This window comes from Phoxinus phoxinus (assembly GCF_949152265.1).
Source record: "Phoxinus phoxinus genome assembly, chromosome: 10".
Taxonomy (NCBI): domain Eukaryota; kingdom Metazoa; phylum Chordata; class Actinopteri; order Cypriniformes; family Leuciscidae; genus Phoxinus; species Phoxinus phoxinus.
Genome location: NC_136885.1, coordinates 32,647,672 through 32,671,478, shown reverse-complemented (window position 1 = coordinate 32,671,478; position 23,807 = coordinate 32,647,672). Strand labels below are relative to the sequence as shown.

General features: G+C 37.6%; 1 protein-coding gene across 1 annotated transcript in view; it reads right to left on the bottom strand.

Annotated features, from left to right (window-relative positions):
- Window positions 1-23,807, bottom strand: part of znrf2b (zinc and ring finger 2b) — a 49,346-nt gene that overhangs the window by 20,719 nt on the left and 4,820 nt on the right. Inside the window, exon 2 of the mRNA XM_079624980.1 lies at window positions 1,974-2,069. Coding sequence (XP_079481106.1) covers window positions 1,974-2,069 — 96 coding nt within the window. The remainder of the gene's footprint in view (window positions 1-1,973; window positions 2,070-23,807) is intronic.

Below are 23,807 nucleotides of genomic sequence, written 5' to 3'. Positions count from 1 at the left end.
GCTCTGACTCTACTGCAGTGTTGTGAGAGACACCCGGTAGAAAGCAGTTAAGGTACAGCAATAAAGTCCAGCAAGATAAAGTTGTTTAATGCAAAACCATAGACCTTTATCTACAGATCAAGTATAATTATAGTAACATTGAATCATCTTGGAGAGAGTTGTTCATCGTGTTGTTGACTCGTCGTACCGAACGCGACGCTGTTTGATGCTGAATGGAGAATGACTGACAGCCGCAGCGGAGGGAAAAGTGAACGTGATCTTGAATTTAATGACTTAAATATTAATTTCTATCTCACATTATACTATATAATGGCTTCAGAACACATATAATATAGTGCACGACAACTTTATGATGCTTTATAATGTTTTTGTCCCTTTTGTGGGGCTTACAATAGCACAGAATATAGGCTACACACTTTTTTTTTTTTACATCTCCGTGTCGCGCGACACAACGAATCGATAATGAAATTCGTTGCCAACTATTTTAATAATCGATTTTTATCGATTCGTTGTTGCAGCCTTACCATTGGGTCACCTGATGGAGTTTTTCGTTTCCTTGCCACTGTTGCCTTTGGCTTGCTCAGTTGGGGATATTCAATTTAATGAATCAATCAATATTACTATTGATTAGCATTACCAAACATGGACGTTTTATTATTATTTTAATTTAATACTGTGAAGCTGCTTTGATACAATCTGTATTGTGAAAAGCGCTATACAAATATTCTTGACTTGACTTGACTTTATGCAACAGACAGGACTAGACCCTTAAAGACCCAGACTGGCTTGACTAAAATAACAATGAGCAATCCACTCAAAATGCCATGTTTGCTTTGAGGAAAAAAAATATATTGTGGAGCAAAATAGTGTAGACTTTTTACTTTATTAAGTGACACTGTGCAGCGATTCACAAAATCAAAGACCCTCCAGTCAATGAAACCTGATCCTAAATCAAATCAACTTCAATCAAATCATTTTGCTGGTGATATAAAACTAAGCAATTTAATTGTATTTGCAAAAAAAATGTATTTGCTCATTAAGTTTTCAAAAGAGCATGTCATTAAACTAGTTTCAAGACCTCTCTATAGTCTTGACAAATAATAATACAACTCTGGAGTGATTTTAAAGGAAATGCACAAATATACATTTGAATAATAATAATAATCATCACTTTTAGTCCTTTTAGAGGAAATATTAATTTCACAAATATTATCATCATTATTATTACTGAAATGTATAATTATGCATTTCGTCAAAACGTATCTAAAAGTGATATATTATTAAAATGTATAATATAATCTTTTGAGTAAATGCAAAAAGATAATTTTTAATAATAATAATAATAATAATATCACTCCTAAGTCCATTTTAGAGGAAATGCACAAATATAAATGTTGAATATTATCAAAAAGCTGTGAAATAATTAGGTATTATTTTAGGGAAAATAAAACGCAGACCGACAGGACCTAGTACCAATGTGTTAACTGTCAGATAGACAGGAGTTGCCTAATGTCTGTGTGTTAGTGCGAGGAGACGTTACCTTAATAAACAGACATTAAATATATTAAAGCCACAAAACACTTCATAAACCACACTCGGCATAAATAAAGCTCCTCATCACAGCATGTCACTGCATGTTTCTGTGCAAGAAACAAACGGCAACCGTTGGAAAATTAGATGTTTGAACATGACTGCACAACACGGCAACAAATCACCAATCCCTTTTGTGAGCAGCCAAATCGTTCGGTTTACGCCGGATAGATTGTGGACTATAAAACAGTGAGAGGTGGCCGCCAGGTCTTAACATGAGAAGCAACAGCCAGAGATAATTACAGCATTACGTGCTCCTCTGGAACCTGAATTACATCCAAACACAATGCCTGCCTTTCTTTCTTCACAGGAGAGACTCAAACATATTTTCCACTGTATAAGCATTTCACTTGAGGCAGACACAGCAACACAAACGTTCTCACCGTTGTACGTCACTCTAGGTTTCGTCAAGCACATGACCAGATGAAGGTCCATTTCATCTGAAGAGATAAACTTGGAGCAGACGGGGCACTTGAAACCTGTGGAGAAAAATAAAAGGAAAATAATTTGAGTTTAGGACTGCAACGAAAAATCAATAATGGACTGTTCACACACAGAAGGTGTTTTTGCATGTAAAACTGGAGACACGCAGTGTAGAGAAAAACAAAGGCAAGTTTATAAATGTTGCTGTAAAAGTTCTTAAAAGTTGCAAGATTCTGTAATGGCTCGTTTCCACCGAGCGGTACGGTACGGTACGCAATGGGCTTTATGCACAGCTGTACTACTTCCTGAACTTTAGCCAGCTCCTTTGTTTCCTGTCTGCCATTTTTGGACAAACTGATTAATCCAGGTGTGTCTGATTATTGTTGTTGGTCAGGCACACCTGGCCAAACATGTTTAAATTTCTTTCTTTTTTTAAATGATCAAATTTGAAAGGTGAGACTTTAATATGTTTAATATAAAAAGTAACCGAAAAGTAACCTGGTCTGTCCTGTCTGTCAGTGTGTTGTCAGTGTCTCTCTGCTCCACGATGTATTTTTCACTGTGTGAGAACATGGTGTGGCGTGAGAGCAGCGTAGCTTGTCGGACATAGCGACAGTAACTAAGGGGGGCGGGTCTTTGCGAACGGTCAAATATTTTCTTTTCCACTGTCAAAAGTTGTGAATGGTACCAAAATGCCGAACCGTACCACACCACTTTTTCGGTACCCTTCCGTTGGGGTACCCAACACAGTGGTACGGCACTAAAGGGTGGAGCTAGAGTCACTGCAGAGCGTTGATTGGTTGACAGAGAATCGTCACTTGCGTGTGCTACAAGGGGAATGACAACATTAGAACCGCCATTTTTCAATATACAGTTGAAATATAATACTACTGTTATTGTGTCACGAAATGTAGTTAAGAGTTTTCCAGGCGAGAAAGTAGTTGTTTAAAGTCTGTGGTTTATTTATAAAGATTTATAAAAATTTTATCCAGGTTGTGAGATCCATTACAGGCGATCACCGGGCGCTCGGCGCTCATGCTCCCCGCCTGGAACAGCCTTTCCTCGGCTAGCCGTTTGCCGCTGACTCTGACGTCTCTGTAGTGGTTAAACATGAGATATAATTCGTCTCGTGTAGACCTAACGGCGATCTTTGGTCTTGTGAATCTATCATTTGTACAAAGATGTGAGTGGAACAGAGACATCCATGTAGTGCATGTTTACATAGAAAACCAAGGGAAAAACAGCACAGTGGAATTCAAAAACACATTCTATGTGAACAGAACCTAACAATCTTAGTTTTGAGATGGGTTGTAGTGCCAAAGACCATTGAGTTTCTTTGTTTATCTGACGATAGTTTTCTCAATAGAAATGGTGTAAGAATGCAGATGCTGAAAACACCATGAAAACGGAGTCTGAGACATGCAGAACAAGCAGATTTCATATTTCAACAGCAGTATTTTTTGTTTTAATATTCACACACTAGTCCATAAGGTAATTTTACTAATGGCATAAGGCAAAGTCTACAGCCCTATTCTTTTTATCAAAAAAAAAAAAAAAAAAAAAAAAAACATTTTTATGACTGGATCCCACAACGAGATGATGATCAGCTGACCAACCAGAATAGGTTTAAAGGGCTCTAAAAGACAAGGCCGAGCACGAGACGGATAATAAAGAGGGTTTGTCTTGCGTGGAGTGAGTCGGGTCATCTCAGTGTGGGCAGCTGAAACACACAGGCTAAATACAGCTGAACTATGACAATATGAGACATTCTCTGAGTCTGGATGAACACGCTCAATGATATGATTCACTGGCAGCTGAGGGCGTCTGGTGACACCACTGACGACCTTGTGACAAAATGTACAGGCACTTAAACGCGACATGCATTGCGGGTGTTCTGAATAAATGTGCTATTTAAGAAGAGGAGACACAAATGACAGCTTGACATCTTTCACAGTCAAGAAAACAATATACTAAGGAATACATTTATTTTTACTGAACTGCTAAATGAGGACCTTTCAGAATTAAAGACATTTTTACTGCAATATTTTCCTGGAAAGCTAGTTCGAAACAATGTCCATAGTGAAAAGTTCTATATAACTAAAATTGAGCTACATGGATAACAATTTAACGAATTCAGAAAAATATAGAATATCTGTTGTGTTTTACAGGGACTTCAACTTAATCTATAGGTATCTTATACATTAGAGCAGGGATTCCCCCAAAAATGCTCAGCCAAACACATAAGTAAATGTTTCCACATTTAGGAAAACCCTGTGGGTCCTAAAATGGGTCATGGACAGCATGTAAAAACAATGCTAAATTCAAACAATACAATGCAACTAGCAATATAATCATACACCGTTACTATAGGTTATGCAACATGCAAAAGTGTGATCAAGATATCACCCACTCAAACAGAAGTGCATTTGACTGAGCTCATCCATATAACTATTAAAGATGACATCTGACAGGTTGAGGCAAGCTCACACGACACAACGCTTGGCATTCACAGACAGATTTCCAAAGTCTGAGCAGTCACACACAATGGAAGATTTTCAAACCACTTTGATATTATTGCCACGTAATCTTTTAGTGTGTGCAACGACAAGGTGGAAGTAATCCAGCCAATCACAGTGCAGATGGTATAAATGGAAAAACCTAAAACACCTGCGTTAAGTTTGAGAATTTATATGAGAAAAAGTTTTTTCTGCTGTTGGTCGGGACTGCCTCCTGACCAAATGTCTTGTAGTTTGTGCACCTTGTCAGCGTTGTGTTGTATAGTATGCATGCTTCAATGAAAAACGACAATAGATGACAAGAAAACATGTGTAGTGTGAACGCCACAGAAATTCAGAAGTCTTACAGTCCTGTAGTGTGAGCTTGCCCAGGCCACCAGAGTGTCACCTGATTGCTTATATCAATATTTTTGTTTAGCATATCATTAATAATAGTTATTCAAGGTGTTGGTGCTCCTGTAAAATAAGTCTCTGATGTCCTCAGAGTGTGTATGAGAAGTTTTAGCTCAAAATAACTTACAGATATTTTTATATAGCATGTTAAAATCGTCACTTTTTGGGGGTGAGCAAAAACGCACCGTTTTTGTGTCGGTCCCTTTAAATGCAAATGAGCTGCTGCTCCCGGCACAGGGGGCGGAGCTTCAACAGCTTGTGTCCTTTTACCTCACACACACATGCACTGAAAATTTCAAAAACTTTTAGCCTTTTATGTGCAAACCGGATTCAGACAATGATGGAGAGACTCAAGAAGAAGTGACAACATGTAGAAGCAACAGGACATTTCTGAACGGTTAGTTGATGAATTTACGTAGCTTGTGTAGTTATCTTCTAGTCAGTGATTAGCATATTCTGTCTTCATAATCTATAAATCGTGTTCCGGGGGCGGGGTTTATGTAAATTCTAGGGTTGGTGATGTCACTAACCCAAAGGAATGTCGTGTAGTCCCAACCAGCCGTTTGTTGTAGTCCTTTTCTTTAAAAGCAAATATCTTCCTTTGCTTTGAACTTGGAGCGTTGTAACTTTGCAGATGTTGTTTATGCTCAAACAGCAACATTACACACCAACTAAAGTTAAAAAAGTTAAGTCATAATCAACCACCCCTTTAAGGGAATCTTTAAGTGGAATCAGAATCATGTATACATGCCTTATAATAAACTCCTGTCTCTAAAGAACATTAACAAGGCCTGAAAACGAACACTAGTTGAGGATTAGACTGAATTGGCTAAATGAATTGGCTAAATGGAGATCATAAGTGCACTTTAGGCTATCTGATTTCTCAGAATAATACCAGGCTGTAGAGTAGAATGAGTCAACGATGATTACCTGCGCCAGGTACACAAAACCTGCTTTAAACAGCGGACAAAAGCAAAGTTGAAACCCGACTCCGGCCCATCTGCTCTCATTACAGCTGAACCAGTGTTTAATGACTTCAACAATTGTGGCGCGTTGTACAACGGTCACTAAGTGCTGAGCATTATTTACTGTAAACTATTATTGCTGGAGGACTCCTGAGGGACAGCCTTCCTGCCACAAAACACGGCAGAGTAATAGTAGCAGTTACCCCTGCTGGCAAATCGGCCATCAAACCTATTGGCTTCATCCCATGACTGAGAGAACAATAACCATAAAGAAAAACCCTCCAAAGCTGTCGCTCCAGTGCAGAGTAAAATTTCTCAAACTTCTCATGGTTATCTTGTTTTTCATGCAAGGACAATTTGTAGTGCATGCAACAATTTCAACTGCAACAAAATGAGTTGAATTGCACACTTTTATGCACTGTAAAAATAAATTAACCTCTCCAAGTCAAAATATTCAAGTGACTGGTCACATCTAAATTTTTTAATTGGCCCAAGTGAAAATCTGTAAAATAAATTGAATTGTTGCAATAGTCTGTTAACATTGGCTCAATGAGAAATAATATGTCAGACTAATTAAAAAATTTAGATGTGACCAGTGCAGTCACTAGAAAATTTAGACTTTTTTTACAGTGTGTGGATATTGCATAATACGTTTTGCCAAGCTATAGTACCTCTCTTTTGCTGATTGAATTATAGGGCAAATTAATTCAGACAGAACTTGAAAAAAATGTGATCTCATGATCTCAACACTATCATCATAATATCCAGAATTTTAAATTATACAAATTAGAATTTAACAGAAGTGCACTGTAAAAAAATATATTTTAAATAAAATTGTGGAAACTGACAATTACATATTGGCTGGAAAAATTACTTCCAAATAATTACCGCCATGCAAAAAGATGCATTGTACTAATCATAGCTTAAAGGAGCATTTCACCCGTGGGAACATTCATCTTTACATCGAAACATCGAAATGTAAAATAATTTTAGAATTTGGTGCCTTCTTGACCGAGAAAAGACAGAAGGTAACTTTAGGGCGCGTTTGTATCAGAGCAATATAGAGAGATATATTCTATATAGATACATATCTTCGTCCTCCTGTCCTCCATAGACCTCAGCTGCTCGTCGCTATACTGTGGCTCATAAAGGTAGCCACGAACATCCGTTTCTAACATAACTTCGTCAAAATAAAAATCCTCCCCAATGCATCCGTCTGAAAATTCAGTATTTTCCTCCATATTTTCGAAAAGTTTCTCCCGGTGAAATCAAACGCACTGGCACTGATCTGTGATAGGTCTGTTAGTGCATTAGGTGCAACCCCCTAGGGGCGGGTTTGAAAGGGTGGGAACTTGTGCTTGTAGTCTTTACAGAAAACCCCCCTTTTTACACTTCCTCCTACAATGACGTCAAATGTCGATTTTTGCGTCATTGTAGGAGGAAGTGAAAAAGGTAAATAGTGGATTTCTCTCGTCTCAGGGGAAAATGAGAGAATGTTGCACGACCATTCAATAGTATGACTGGTTTTCTAACAATGGACATCTTAATGCAAATGGGTGGAGTGTCCCTTTAAGGTCTTCAAATAAAATAAAAAATGTATATTTCACAGAACATATTTAAATGTGTTCAGTCAATCTATCAAGTGGAAGTGAAAAATCTGTTTTGGCTGAACAAATCGTAAAAAAACTGAATACACATGCAAAAAATGTGCCTGAGGAAATCTGTTGGTATGGAGATTTGAAATGCGGATGCGCTGGAGATAGAGGAGCCGAATCAGCCGGCGCTGAAGACCGAATCAAACATTCCCAAGAGAATACAGATATTCATCGTCACAAGTTCCAAGACGTTATGGTGAATATTGAGCACTGAAATTATTCTCTAAAGTTTTGCTTTAGGACCTGATATAAAGTTTAAAAGGCATTTTGTAGAATTGTAGAATTCATTGGTTTCATGATCTTGTTTTTCCGGTTACCACATAGTTCCTATTTTCCTCATATCATATATGTCTAAAATACGGTTTGATCGACTTCTGAGATGTAATTTGTGTAATATGTGCGCCTTGTCATTAATTTTTTATTTTTTTTTGCAGAGTTTAAACCTATGCAGTGCCGGTTTTGAAAGTTTTCTCTTTACCACATCAAGACATCCTTTAAAGGGATAGTTCACTTTAAAATGAAAATTCTGTCATCATATACTCCCCCTCAAGTTGTTTCAAACCTGTATGAATTTCTTTCTTCTGCTGAACACAAAGGAAGATACTAAAAAAAAAAAATACTATGGAAGACAATGGGACCTGGTAACTGTTTTGTTACTGACATTTTTCAAAATATCTTCCTTTGTGTTCAGCAGAAGAAAGAAATTCATACAGGTTTGAAACAACTTGAGGGTGAGTACATGATGACATAATTTTCATTTTAAAGTGAACTATCCCTTTAATGACTTTTTGAATGTATTCAGTGTTTTTCCTTATTATTTTCACCAAATATCCTGTGTTTTGGAATTGATTTGTTAATAAAGTGAAAACAAAACAAAAACGGACATTACGACACGGAACGCACATTTCAAAATAGAATGTAAACATTGTTTTTAGGAGAAACAAGTGTGTGAACTTATCACGTTTCCTAGATCTATGCAAACATATTGTGGTTTTTGTGCTTTAGTAGTCAAAACAAATTACACAGCACTTTTAAGCTTTTGTACTGTTACATTTAATATAAAACAATGTTTCAACTTTTCAAAACATTTTGAATGCATGCATGCGTGCGTGCGTGCGTGTGTGTGTTGCACCGCTTGTCTTACAACAAACATCTCTTCTGCCCAGATCCCCAGACATATGTAGGCCATATCAGACTGAAGGCCATCTATCAGTGTAAAAGCATAATGATTTGTTCTGAATGAAACATAAGAGGCTTAACAGAGACCTGATGGCTGCATGTCCTGCTGGAGCGGGACAATCCCAGTCAACGGCCCCGTAACCACATCAGCTCCCCGTTACCAATGCATTCAGAAGGTTAAACCCAAACGTGGAAGAACAACACTGACAGAATAGACAAAATATGGTTGTAGACTGATATATTGGCTAAGAATACTACGGACTACTATTAACTATTGACAAAACTTGGTTTATAAAGTTAATAGATGTAGAAATCTGTTATAGTAAATTGCTCCAATGCAATCTGTTGAACAGATGGGTGGAAAATAAGCATTCATTTTAAATGTGTTAAATAAAGAAATATTCCTTCAAATAGACTGTAGCATTACATAAAAAGTAAGTGTCGGTTTAAACCAGGGGGTTTAGGGTTTCAAGTAGCCCTACATAAGCTTTATTTAACAACAGAAATTGCATAATCAAATGCAAAGAATGAAATGTATGCCAATTCTTATTGAAATTACAAAAGTTATTCAGTCAAGAGCACTGAGTGACTTCTTTGTTTTTTGTTGTTTGATTAACATTAACACAGACGGAAGCAGGTTTATTAGGCTGCTGTCACTTTAAGAGCCGCACGGATTCAATATATTGTTACACGCACTTTGTTTAGTCCACTTAAGACATGACTGTGTTTACGTGAAACCACAAGACGGCCATTTTGACATGATTGTGTCTGTATTTGGCCAGATAAGCTATAGAAGAGAACTGAAATCTGGATTACGCACCATTGTACTTCGCTTATTGCATTTATTAACATTAAGGATGTCACAAGTATGTAACAGTCATGCGTTTAGTCTTTTCTCAATTCTCAATCGGCCTAAAACTCAGGCGTTTTCTAATCTTTTGGAGTATTAAAATCATGCAGTTATTGCAAGCCGTTGTGATATGCATATTGCGTTGTGATATTTCGACATCTTTGATATATCGTGCAGCCCTAATAGATGTCCACTATAAAACATACATAACAGTAAAAGTGGTCTATATTAAATTATAAGGCAAACAGAAAAAAACAAAGAATTCATTCATTTACAATTTAACCCGTTAACAATAAAACCATAATTATATAATCAAAATAGACACAAATTAGCACTATAGGAGTTTTTGGAAAAGTTTTCTTCCAGAAAGCAGAATAAATCTGTGTTTGAGTGCTAATCTTCTTTATAGATATGTTCATACAAATACATAATAGTGGTCTATATAGTGCTCAAATAAATAAATAAATATATCAAAACCATATAAAGACACAAAAAAGAAGCAGATAAAACAGTGTATACAATTAATTAAATGTACCATCAACAGTTCACCCATAATGAAACTCAAAATTGGCACTATTAGTACATTTTGAAACTCTTATGACAAGCATCAGCACCTTCACATTGCAGTGACTTTCATTTGCCTAGAAATACAAGACAATAAAAATGTAAACACTGTCATAAAAACTATGACATCCCTTATAAAAATCAAGAACGTTTAACTTTTAAAAATGCAGGCCGAAAAATGCATTTCTCATCTGAGTTGTATTGATCAGCTCCTGGCTCTCCCTGCTGGACAAACCCATTTCAGTAATCATGAGTTCAGTATATTTCAGAGCAACAGAGAGATCAATGCTATTATTCACACATGCAGCTCTGTGAACGCTCTCACTGGGAATGAATGACTGTGTCTGGAGGAAGTGGAGTAAAGCAAAGAGGCAGAGATCCTCGGGGAGAAGTGCACGCGAGTGGGGAATTATGTAAAAGACTGCATTCTCACTTACAGTCTCTCTCCTGGGAAAGGACGCAAGCTGTTGATTTCTGCAGGAAACTACTGTGGAAATACAGACTGAAGGAATAAAACATTATTCTGTGGTGATCATGCAGTCAGACAAGTAGCCTACAACACGCTCTCTTTCTTTAAGGACATTCAAAGAGAGTCAAACAAGCTTTTACTGTCATGATCAACTAGGTTTACATTGTCTACAGGCATTTGTTATGGCAGCACTGTCTGTAGTTTTCACTCTTCTGCTTTAATATTTTAATCTGCAAGTGATAAGTGAGAAAAAGTCTCCTAAAGATATGTTAAGACTAGGGCTGGGACGATACACCGATCTCCCAATTCGATCACGAAGATACTTGAGTGACGATACAATATATATCGTACAATATGTAAAAATCTGTTTAATATCAGAAATACATGTACTATTAAGTCAAAAGTTTGGATTTTTTTTGTTCATTAAACATTAATGCTGCATATATTTGATAAAATTCAGTAAAAACTGTAATTTTGTGAAATATTTTTACGTTTTGAAAAGAAAATGTAAAAAAAAAAGTTAAAGCTGAATTTTCAGCATCATTACTCCAGTCTTCAGCATCACATGATCCTTCAGAAATCAAAACAAAAAAATTGTTTAATTGTAAAAAGATTTCACAATATAGACATTAAAAATAGATAAATCGTTTTATTTTATGCCATGTCAGCATCTAAGGCTATTTTCATGGCAAAAATACAAATATCATTAAATTCAATAAAACCAAGCAAACAAACACGAGTCATATTAACATTAAAAAATATTTAAATGTTTTAAAACATAAAAAATAATGCACTTATTCCAAACTTTTGACTGGCAGAGTTAATTCAAGAATTTTATGTCACACTGGTTGTCCTTTTCTAAACACTTCACATGTAGGTTTACATTTAGACGGCAGTTGATTTCAGTCTATTCCTCACATATGAATAAATATGAATAAATATGTCCTATTTGACATATACACCATCAGACTTCAAAAGTCTTGGAATGAGTCCGATATTAACTACTTTTCTGATGTTTTTTGTCCTTTTAGACTTTAGAGGTTTAAAGTAAACCTTAAATATGCCTGATGAAGGTCGTAAGACGGGAGTTCCTTGTTTCCAGAGGTTTAAAGTAAAGATGCACCTTCGATCTATAGCTTCGTAGCAATATGCCTCTTTCTCTTCCATCCCGTCTACTTTCTAAGAACAAACCCCACCTGACCTGCATGACTGCTCATCTCAGTATTCATGTGCAGTGTACCTGAAAATCAAATGTTCTTGAAACGGCCTCCGTTCAGATGAGGAGAACAACCCATATACTGAGAGTCAGAGTCAGACAAACACTGCAGTGAAAGTGGACAATTCACTTTCGTTTTGTTCTTGAGGCATGAAATCAGGAACTGGGAACTTTCAGAGTGTGTGCACTGAGAAGATGCATTTTGCACAGCCTTTTTAATGCAGCTCTAATGCTGAAGTATGTCATTTGTGTGCATGATCAAATGCAAAGGCCAAAATAACACCTGATTTCCCAAATAATCTCCATATCTGTCATTGGTTGGTCAAATAGATAGTCCCGCGCCCCACACTCACCCTACTGGATGAGTCAAAGTTGTGATGCTCAAACAAACAGAACTGTGTTTTGAAAGCATCACAGTTTGTTTTTCATTTAAGAAGCCAAACTAACCATGACCTATTTGACTCACTCTGAGCATTAAGCCAATAAACAAGGTTATTTAAAATACAAAAATAAAATTTCAGCTCTACACAAGCACCACACTTGGAAGTTGATTCTCATGCACAGTTAATAAATACTATATATGCTGATAGTGAACAATAGAGACTGTGTTTGTTCATGATCTGAGGCTAAAGCTTAATATCTCCATTGCGTCAGGTGTCTTTATTAAACCTTTAATCGCCACATCTTCTCAGACAGAGATCCATGTCTCTGGCAGCAGACGGTATCTCATCAGCAGCGCGTCTGCGCAGGATCTCGCGCTCTCACCGTGTGTGTGTGTGACTGACGTAACCAGGATAATATTAAATCGCTGAGACAATGACGAGCGCACAGGCAGAAGAACGCTGGCTAGACAAAGACAACAATACCACAGGGTTCGGCCTGCAATTTCCCCTTTCAACCACAGTAAGGAAATTGATCAAGTTTGAGGGAGTGTAGAGAGCCGTGGACACAGACATCATGGTCTGAACAGACATCTGGGCAAAAACACAAACCAGGTGGATGCAAAATAACAGATCATAAACATTTGTTTTCTTTTTTTCTGAGGTCGATTTATATAAGTTTTATAGTAATACTACAGGTATAAATCATCCATTATTGTCCTTTTATTACCATTTTCCATTCTTTTTTTTTCTTTTTCTGTTGTTCACATTGCCCTAATAAACAACAAGGATTTAATTTCTAAAAATTGAGTTAATTTTCATAGAACATCAATCTCATTTAATTTTTTAAAATAATAATTTACTTCATATGGCCCTAATTTAAAGTGAGCTGCCCTACTGATGATAGTACACAATACTTTTTAAGAAGGTGACAAGAAAATGACATCAATTCACACCACACACACACACACACACACACACACACACACACACACACACACACACACACACACACACACACACACACACACACACACACACACACACACACACACACACACACACACACACACACACACACACACACACACACACACACACACACACACACACACACACACACACACACACACACACACACACACACACACACACACAGTTTTAATCTGGATTGTGCCTTATAATCCCTCTGGCAAATAGATTTCCGCACAGCAACAGTTCAATGGAGCACGTCAATACTGTGTGCTTGAATGGCTAATTCAGAGTTTATCTATCAATGGTGAGAGCAGGGCTGGGCGATATGGGCAAAAAAGAAAAATATTATGACGCTAACATTTTTCATATCAGCTGATATCGATAATTAACACGATCAGTGTGAAATCTATATTTCTTTCAAATTTAAAGGGATATTTTTCCTGCCAAGTGAAAGTTTTAGAAATCAGACGGTTGATTGTGGTGGTGTTAAACTACTCTTTACTGTCAGAACATGACAAAAACTTGCCAAACAGGACAGGTAAACATTTCACAAATCTGAGGTAAAATATGTATAATGGCAAGGGTAAGGGTTAGGTTTCAATGTCCAAAAAAGGTGAACAGTTCACAAATCTGAGGTAAAATATTCAAAACATTTATAATGATAAAATATTTTTTACATTAAAATGTGCACGAGTTAACTTACGATTACCAACAGAATCATTTTGGGTGTGGATTTATGTAAACACAGATATTGGATACCAGTCATGTCTAAAGTGAATGTAAACAGGCGAGACAAAAAACTAAAACGGATATGGTCAAAAGATCAGATCTGTGCGTTAAGACTTGCAGTGTAAACACAGCCAATATGGTTTCTATGGTATTTGTTATGAAAAACAGCAACCTGAATACATTTTTACTTTATAAATACAAAATGCACAAATGCTACAGCTTAACAAAAATACTGTAATTATATTCCATTACTCCTTTAATACATGTCCACATGAATATTACCATAAAATCTCTATATATACCATGTTTTGTTATAATTCTTATTAAGGAAAATTATATTGCGTCAATTTTCGTTATCTTTTATAATCACCCAGCCCTAGGTGAGAGACATTATGCACTTACATGGCCAGAAAGAAATACAAAAAGTAAATTATATAGACTACTGACACACAAAAAACACACGCATGAGCGGTGCGGTACGTTTGAAGGTCAGTCCTATTGATGGAGAGGCCGATTCATATGAGGGTCCAGAGGAGATATTTATAATTCATAAAGCTGTCAGCACAGACGAGCAGATGGACTGGGGAATAAAACGGCCGTTTAGAGTAAAAAATGTCAGAGGGCATCCTACTGTAAATTATCGTAAACATGCTACATTTTGACAAGGTGACACACCGTCATCTTACAGGGCTGAATGGAGGCGAGCAAGCGGTTACCCTCATACATACATAAATTCATGTTTTCTTCCATGGACAACAAAAGGAGATATTTATTGGTTTTAACCACAAGCACTTTTCTTTACAGTCAATGTAAATGAGAACAGACGCTCTAAGGTAAAAAAAATATTGCAAGTATCCTAAAATTCACATGAGATTTCTTTGCTCTAGCTCTAGATAGCACAAACCTAGTGATCTTGAACACACACCGTGCAGTCTCTGATTCTCAGACTATAGAAATGAGGACACTGAGGAAGAGAAAGTAACATATTCAAATCACCTGACAACGGCAGGTTATCTGCAGTTCCTGTTTACAGCTTCGACAGGAAGTGACTATCTGACCAGCATGTAAAACAACAAACTGCAGTTTGCTTTTTTAAAACAGCATTCAAGGTGATGATACACAGGGCTACTTTTTTGAGCAATGTATCACCTTTAGAAGCCATTCATTTTGAAATCAAACCCAGAGGCGGACAGAGTACACAGCTTCATTACTTAAGTAAAAGTACAGATACCCCGTGCTAAATTTTACTCAAGTACAAGTAAAAGTACTACAGTCAGATGTCTACTCAAGTAAAAGTACTGAAGTATTTGTTTTTAAAAGTACTTGAGTATCAAGAGTACAAGAGTACATTTTCTAAATATTGCATTACTACTGCCACAGTGCTTACATTTATGTACAGAAACGTCCTACATGGAGTTATGAAAAATGTTAATGTTAATACCTTGGAGAATGTCAAAGGAATTGAAAGTAAAATCAAGTCATTTTCATAATTTTACCACGTTGCTTTATTTAACATTAAATAAAGGCAATACAAGGCAATAGCACAATGGCAACGCTCTGACAAACCTCTGCTAGAGTTTTAATGGATTATGTGCACCCACATTTGAACCTGACTGTGTTAAACACACCGCATACTCAAGAACATCAAAGCAAATGCTCAGCTTACATTAATGTGTAATATCAGAAAATAATATTCAGCTAACAATTGTGTGTACATGTGAGTTTCTCTGTGTTTTCATCAATCAAATCAATAAACCTAAACCAGCAAAGAAGGCAATATAGCAATGTTATGACACACCTCTGAACCTGAACCTGAAAGGTGATTGCTGATAGGCTGTCCCAATCAGTGGCGCCTGCACAATCCAGTCACGCTTGAGAGGGAAACAACAAATTGAGGGTTTCCGAGATTTTTCTTTTTTTCCTTTTATTTTTATTTTTTAGAAGTAACGGGTACTCAGTACTCACGGTTATGGATAGAAATGTAGTGGAGTAAAGAGTACAACATTTGCCTCTCAAATGTACTTGAGTAAAGTCATGAGTACTCCCCAAAAATGATACTCGAGTAAAGTACAGATCCCTCAAAATTGTACTTAAGTACTGTACTCAAGTAAATTTACTCCGTTACTGTCCGGCTCTGATCAAACCCGAGCAGAGATTTCAGACAGGACGAGTTTTCCCAGAGGAGAAGTCATTTTAGTTTCACAAGAAACTACGGGTGAAACTCGAAAAATTATAATATAGTGCAAAAGTTAATTTCAGTAATTCAACTTAAAAGGTGAAACTAATATATTATATAGACTCATTACATGAGATATTTCAAGCCTTTATTTGTCATAATTTTGATGATTATGGCTTACAGCTTATGAAAACCTTTTCACAATATTCTAATTTTGAATTTGAGGTTTCATAACTGTCTGTAAGCCATAATCATCACAATTATAACAAATAAAGGCTTGAAATATCTCATGTAATGAGTCTATATAATATATTAGTTTCACCTTTTAAGATGAATTACTGAAATAAATGAACTTTTGCACGATATTATAATTTTTCGAGTTTCACCTGTGTGTGATTTCAATCTTGTCAAATCGAACGCATCTATGTGTGTTTTTTTCCGACTCACACAACCACGACCAACTGAAATTACAGAGCAAATTACCTACTGTCCTGACGAAAACTCATCACGTCTCACCCTTACTGGAAAGCCAATCAGATTGAAGAATTCTGCTTTATGCAAAAAAACAGGTAATGTGATGCGGTGATTGCCAATGAGAGAGCATTGTTGGATATCGGAACAATTACTATAAAGTTAGCACATAGACTTCATAAAGCATCTCATATGTGTGAAATCTTCCCGACGACCGAGTCAACTTATGGGGCTTTCACACTGGGCTGGTTTGCTGCGGCCCGAGCGCGATTGTTCCTGTTGTGCCGAATTTCGACCCCCTGCCAAATTATTACCCCCCTCGTTGAAGTCAGTACTTGCCTAACCCCTCCCCCACAACTAATCCTAAACCTACCAATGCTAGGGGGGGTAATAATTTGGCAGGGGTCAAAATTCGGCACAACACCGGCGCCCGCCGCAGCGCGTGTCTGGTTTCACTCAACTTCATTCTATCGAACCCTGGTGCGTTTGTGTGGATATTACGTAATCGCAAACGTGCACGGCGCATGATAGAAAACAGAACGCGGGTCAATATATTGTGTTTTTTATTAATTCTGTGTTATTATGCATAGCTAAGTGAACAACACAGGTTTACCGTGTGTGTGTGTGTCGCATTAGGTGGGCTTCTGCTGCTTGCAAACGGACTCTTGAGGAAACAGTGGATTTCCCTATTTGTTTCCCTGATTCCATGCGCAATGCACGAATACACTGCAGGCTCACTCTCGCTCGTATCCAAGGTAAACCATCAACACTATCATCCCTTACATGTGTTTTATTTAACTAAATGCATCATAATCAGCCAAAACGCATGCGCAGGTCATTTTACTTCCTGAACAAGTGCGCACATGAGTCAGTGTTGCTTTCACATTCATGGGAATCGCGGCACGGTTTGAGTGCAACCAAACTCAGACCACCCCCTCCACAGGTAGTCTCGGGTTCGGTACACCAGTGCGCACCCGTATGACAGCGTTCACATTAACGATTTTTCATGTGAACCGTGCCCCGTTCCGAACTAAACTGCCAGTGTGAAAGCCCCCTTAAACACAGCCCAGGGGATCTCAACTCTGCCCCGGAGGTCCACTTGAAGAGTTTTGTTCAAAACCTAATCAAACACACCTAATCAAGGTCTTCAGGAGTACTAGAAAGTCACAGGCAAGTGAGTTTGATCAAGGTCAGAGCTAAATGCTGCAGGAAAGTGGACCTTGAGATCTAGAGCGGAGAACCTCTGCTATAAACCAAGAGCACAGAGACTGCGACAGGTTCCCGTCATGGATGAATGAAGAGGAAGCAGAAACACGAAGCACTTCTTCACCTGAGTTTAAGGATCTTGTGAATGCAGATTAGATGGTGATTATTCAGCAATCAGGAGTCACTTGAGTGCAGCGCACCTGCCATAAAACCAAACCAGTGGGAAACTGAGAATCGACTGGCGGCGACGGCATCTAATGTGCCATATGCAGTCAGTGAGAGAGACAGGACACTTACTTTCTCTGAGCGCTCAATTAACCAGGCGGCATGAGCTTGTCTGCACGCTGCATGCTTGTAATTTGCATTTAGAACTTTCTGGTCACTTCATCTGGCCAAAATGTCTGGCTAATCTGGCTAAAAACTCGTCAAGAAGTGCTCTCAGAGAGACGCATTAAAACAAATGCATACTGCACATAGTATGCACATTTTCTGCATGCAGCGAATACCTGGATGACAACTAAATTAGCTAAAATAAGCAGTAAAAAACAGCCTTTTTAAAAATCCTATTTGTTATATGTGCATACTAAATTTTGCATCATTGCAATGAATAATATGCTGTATCCCTCCCTGTAGCTGAAACAGTAGAGCATTGTGCTAGCAATGCCAAGGTCATGGGTATGATTGCCAAGGACATGATCTGATCAAACGCATAACCTTGAATGCAATGCAATTCACTTTGGAAAAAAGCATCTGCCAAATGCATAAATGTGCATAAGATTCGAAAAACAAAGAAACTCTATATGTAATAATGCTGTTTCCAGAACATCTGAATGGAGCAGCAGTAATGATGGATACAGTGCTGTGTGCCTGCCGTCTGCTCGCAGAGATAATCACACGACTTACAGTGTAATGAGATTAAATCCCTGGCTTCATGATGCTCGGATGATCCAAGCGCTCATGCATACCGTTCACCTAAGCAGCACAATGAGGTTTTCAACACTATAAAGGCCTGTGGAGAAACAAATCAAACAATCTTCAACAATAGACATTGTGCATGAACACAATGTGGTGCGTTACAAAATAAGATGCAGAGTCATATAAAAATGAGTGTCGCAACCGTTCATGAGCAGCTCTTCCTGCAAATGACAAGTCTATTTAAAGCGGCAAGTCTTCGCCAGCATTTTCATTTCTTAAAATCTACTTTTGCTATGACATTAAGTTCCCTATATGAGCAGTGTGCTTATATGCATGGTCTCTGGTACAAAAATGCTTTTAATTGGGTGAAAAATCATGAGTATATGCACAGAATCAGTCAGATAACAGCTGGCTAAACACAAAATGTTTCAAGAAATCTAATTTCATGTCACTTTCCTTCCACACTGATTAATCTGCTACCTATCCGCTGTTGAAGAGAGAGAAAAAAAAAAAAGTTTACTCCCATTATAATCATTAAATCTCATGCAGATGGCACCATATACTTTATTTGCCTGTCCATGAAAAATTATTTTATGGTTTTCACTAGTGACTATTCATAATAATAATAGCTCTGGTGATGTTCTCCATCAGTGTCTCGAGGTCATGGATACAGTTACAGAGTTAGACCTAATATCCATGGCAGAAAATATACATATATATTCCCACAGCAGTCTTCGTGTGAGAATAAACCGATCCATAGGGTCTGTTCTGCATCTGATTTTGATGCGTCCTCTTCCTGTTTATGCCCAGAGGGAACCGGCTGTTCCTTTGTACCTTCTGTCCTACAAGTCACTCAATAAATACCGAATCTTCCAAGGTGGTTCAACTCCACAACCACAATGATTTTCTGCAGGAGGACAAATTGTACTTTGATTATGTTTTGTGTTCCACTAAAGAAATAACAAAAGAGTTGAGGGTAATAAAAAAGACATGAGGGTAATTGAATAATTAGAGTTCTTCACAGGGTTTAGAGATCTACAAATGCTGACAAGCAATATATTAGGCTAGAAAGAAACATGGCTGAATGTGGTTGAATTTTCCCTGAGCAAATCAGAGTCGTGATGCTCCACATTTTCAGTCTGCCTGTATAATAAACCTCTCCATATGTACAAGAGTCCAAACTTTTAGCCCTGCAAATACCTTTAAAAAGAATGTGGAGTAGGTCATGCCTCGGCAAGAGATTCAAAATCATCAGCACTTGTTAAAACAAGCCTGTGATGAGACCCTCTGTAGTTGCTGTCAAAGTGCAGCACAAATATGAAGCAGCACTATATAGTTGGGCGATATAGCTTAAAAAAAATAGCCTTAGCCTTGTGACTAAATTAGAGATGCATCTTGACATTTACATATTTTCTCAAATTCAAAATGATATTCATATACATTTTAATGTCCATTTAAAAATAAAATCCATGGACACATTATGCGTTATTATTTAAAATGTTGTAATGTTTCGATTAACTATAACTTATTTTTTGTACCAAAAAAATTTTGGTTATATTTCACCTGAAAATAAACAATGAAATTTTTTACACAAAAAATGGGGCCTATTTTCTAGGAATGGATTTTTTTATATCAAGACAATTAAGCACATTCCCTCAAATGACAAATTACATTTATGCATTTGACAGACGCTTTTATCCAAAGCAACTTTTTTTTTGCATTTGCTAAATATCTGTCCAACCAATCATCATGGCAGTGTGTTGATCTACTGCATTTAATTTATTGCTGATGATAAAAATAAAAAAATAAAAAATATTTTTTGACTAATATTGCAAATGACTGAATGCAGTGAACAGCAAATCGATACGACTCACTGTGCATCAATGATATGGGCAGTGCATGAAAGCCTTGCACGATTCCCTGTCTGTCTGATTTAAAGCGGTCTGTTAGAGACGCAGTGAAAAAAGTAAGACCGGATTGATGTCCATGTCAAATGTGCAGGACACAGCAGTGGGGTGGGACATTGACTATCGATTACTGGATACATGGGCGGTGTTTGCGCATGCACATAGACTTCATAAAGCATCTCATATGTGTGAGATCTTCCTGACGACCCAGTCAAACTGAATCCAAGGTGTGTGAAATGAGCCGTGACCTGCTGACTCAGAAACATCACCAGCTGCCGGAGAACACACTGAGAAGGACAAACTTGGACTGAGCCGGTTGATGAGGGTATACAAATTGTGACAGTAGAAATTAGTTAATAAACAGAGATTGTGCTACACTGCTTATAAAGCATTATATGTATTTGCATATTAGGCATTTTGCATAATTAGCAGCATGCAAGAAAAATAATCTGAAACTGCTCGCAGTGCTCCTGGCAAGTGTGAATGCGGAGTATTTTCTGGAGTATATAAATCGCATCAGTAAAAAAATGCGTCATGAAGAGGAAAAAAACATATATAAGTCGCACTGGACTATAAGTCGCATTTTTTAAGAAATTTATTTCACAAAATCCAAGACCAAGAACAGACATTTAATCTGGAAAGGCAAGTTATTCAACTACACAATAGCACACAGAACAACAGGCTGAATAGGTGTCCGGTATGTTGTTAACGTAACACATTAAAAGTTGTTCAGAGCTGCACAATAGCATAAAGAACATATCTGGGAGGCTGAATAGGCTTAACTAACATAAGCCAGCGAGTCCAACAAGTTAGCAAGTTCACCATGCTCCCGATCTCATCACACAACACTGGATACATTGAATTCTTCCTCGGTGTCGCTTCTGAACAACTCCGCTAACTAGAGCGCCCTCTCACGGCTGTAGACGGTAATGTTTTCTCTTGGTTCATCTCAGTCAGTAGGAATTAATTTTGATATATAAGTCGCACCTGACTATAAGTCGCAGGACCAGCCAAACTATGAAAAAGTGCGACTTATAGTCCAGAAAATACGGTACACCCAAATTTTTTCATTCTGTCACAATTATCTGTCACTCTTGTCATTCCAAACCATATAACTTTCTTTTTCTTCTAACTTTTTTCCCTTCCAAACACTTTGTGACTTTCGTTTTTTTTAATGATATTTAGAAAAATGTTGGAGTCCAAACAACACTGGACCCCACTAACTTTAATCTCACACACACACACACACACACACACACACACACACACACACACACACACACACACACACACACACACACACACACACACACACACACACACACACACACACACACACACACACACACACACACACACACACACACACACACACACACACACACACACACACACACACACACACACACACACACACACACACACACACACACACACACACACACACACACACTCTCTTTTGTTTAAAGAAAGTCACACAGGTTTGGAATGGCAAGTAAACGATGACAGAAATGTTCATTTTGGGGTAAAGGTATCATTTTAAATGTTCCAGAGGCCTTGGGCATCAACGTGTGTGTGCATGTGAGAGATATAATGCGAGTGGCGCAGAGATTGTTGAAAGCTCTTTGAGCAGCGAGTGGAACCGAGCCAGTCCTCCTGAGAGTAATGCAGAAGGGAAGGGAGGCGGTTTATCCATTAAAGAAGTGGAGTCTGAACTGCTGCGGCAGCAAACCAGCCAACCAGACTACTGACCCGTTCCCCAAACACAGTTCAAGTTCAAGCTAAGCTTAATGCGCCGTTTCCCTGATGTCAGCTGATTCCCAATGAGAATATTTATTTTGCTTCCCATTTTTGCACTAGTTATCTGGTGATATTCATTACATGCCAAATTAATTGCGGAATAATATAGTTTTAAATCAGTGCACAGTAGCAGTCTGAACTGATTCACTAAAATAAATCAAACTTTAAAGGCCCATTTACACCCACCAAGGCAATAACTAACCCTAACTATAATGATAACGATATTAGCGTTTATTATAAGTGCCGTGTGCTGCAATTTTGTTGTTTCCCACTTTAAAGTTGTGCAAAATTCACTTTTACATGGTGTTTGAACACAAATCTGTGTCGGCAGTGTGCACACAATCACCCGATAATGGTAAAAATCCACACATCCACGCAAAAGCATTCTGTGGAAACGGCCCCATACTGTTTCTCCAGTTTTGTTGTTGCCAGAGTATCCCGAGGCAGGAGGGGGGAGCAGCAGCTAAATTTGTGTTTAAAGTATGTTTAATCACAAATAAAAAAATTATGTTTTTGCTTCCACCCAAAAAGAGGCATTTTTGGCTTGGTATAATAATTGATCTGGGGGGGTATTTTGAGCTGAAACTTCACAGACATTATATTACCTCTTGTAAAAAGGGGCATAATAGGTCCCCTTTAAATGCTAAAGCTCTTTAAAAATTGTTATAAAAGTGATACTAGTTGTGGTGTGGAGTCTGCTATTCTTTTACATTTAGAAATGATTTTTAAAGCTACAGGAATTACTCCCATCTAGCAGTGAAATTGTATATGACTACCAACTGAATATTACTTTCTAGCCCCTCCCATTCCGAGGGCGTTTTAACTCCTACGGTGGCCGTAATATTTCAAATCTGCCGGCAGTCGCGAGTAATCTCCCACTCGCATTCGTCACGGTGCCACTGAGTGTAAAAACGCGAAAGGCGATGCTTGAATTTCCAGGCATGTCCCTCTTTGGCTAATGTATTTTCAAGACGGAGGCGCAACATGGCTTCCGCCATTCGAGCAGCTCACCCTTATGTATTATAAATGGCAGATTCTACGCTTACGAGAATACTTTAGAATACTTTTCTATGCTTACGGCTAATACATTAATGAGCACATATAATTTTGAAAGAACAAAGTGGTTTTTGCTAAAAATCACATAAAAAATTACATAGTGTAGCTTTAAATATCATTATCGTCCTTGATGTGAACTTGCCTTAACTCGATTTTAAATAAGTTTAAATGCACCAAATGGCATAGTTTTTGCTCAGTTTGATTCTCTGATTATAATTGAGTGTGAGCTCCATGTTCTCACTATACCATACATACAAGACTAATGATACTCAACAAAAAAGATACATGCTAACTTTTTTAAATAGTTTGTCAGGCTTCAATAAACTCTTCCATTTTTTTTTTTTTTTTTGTCTAATGACAAGATCTTGTGTA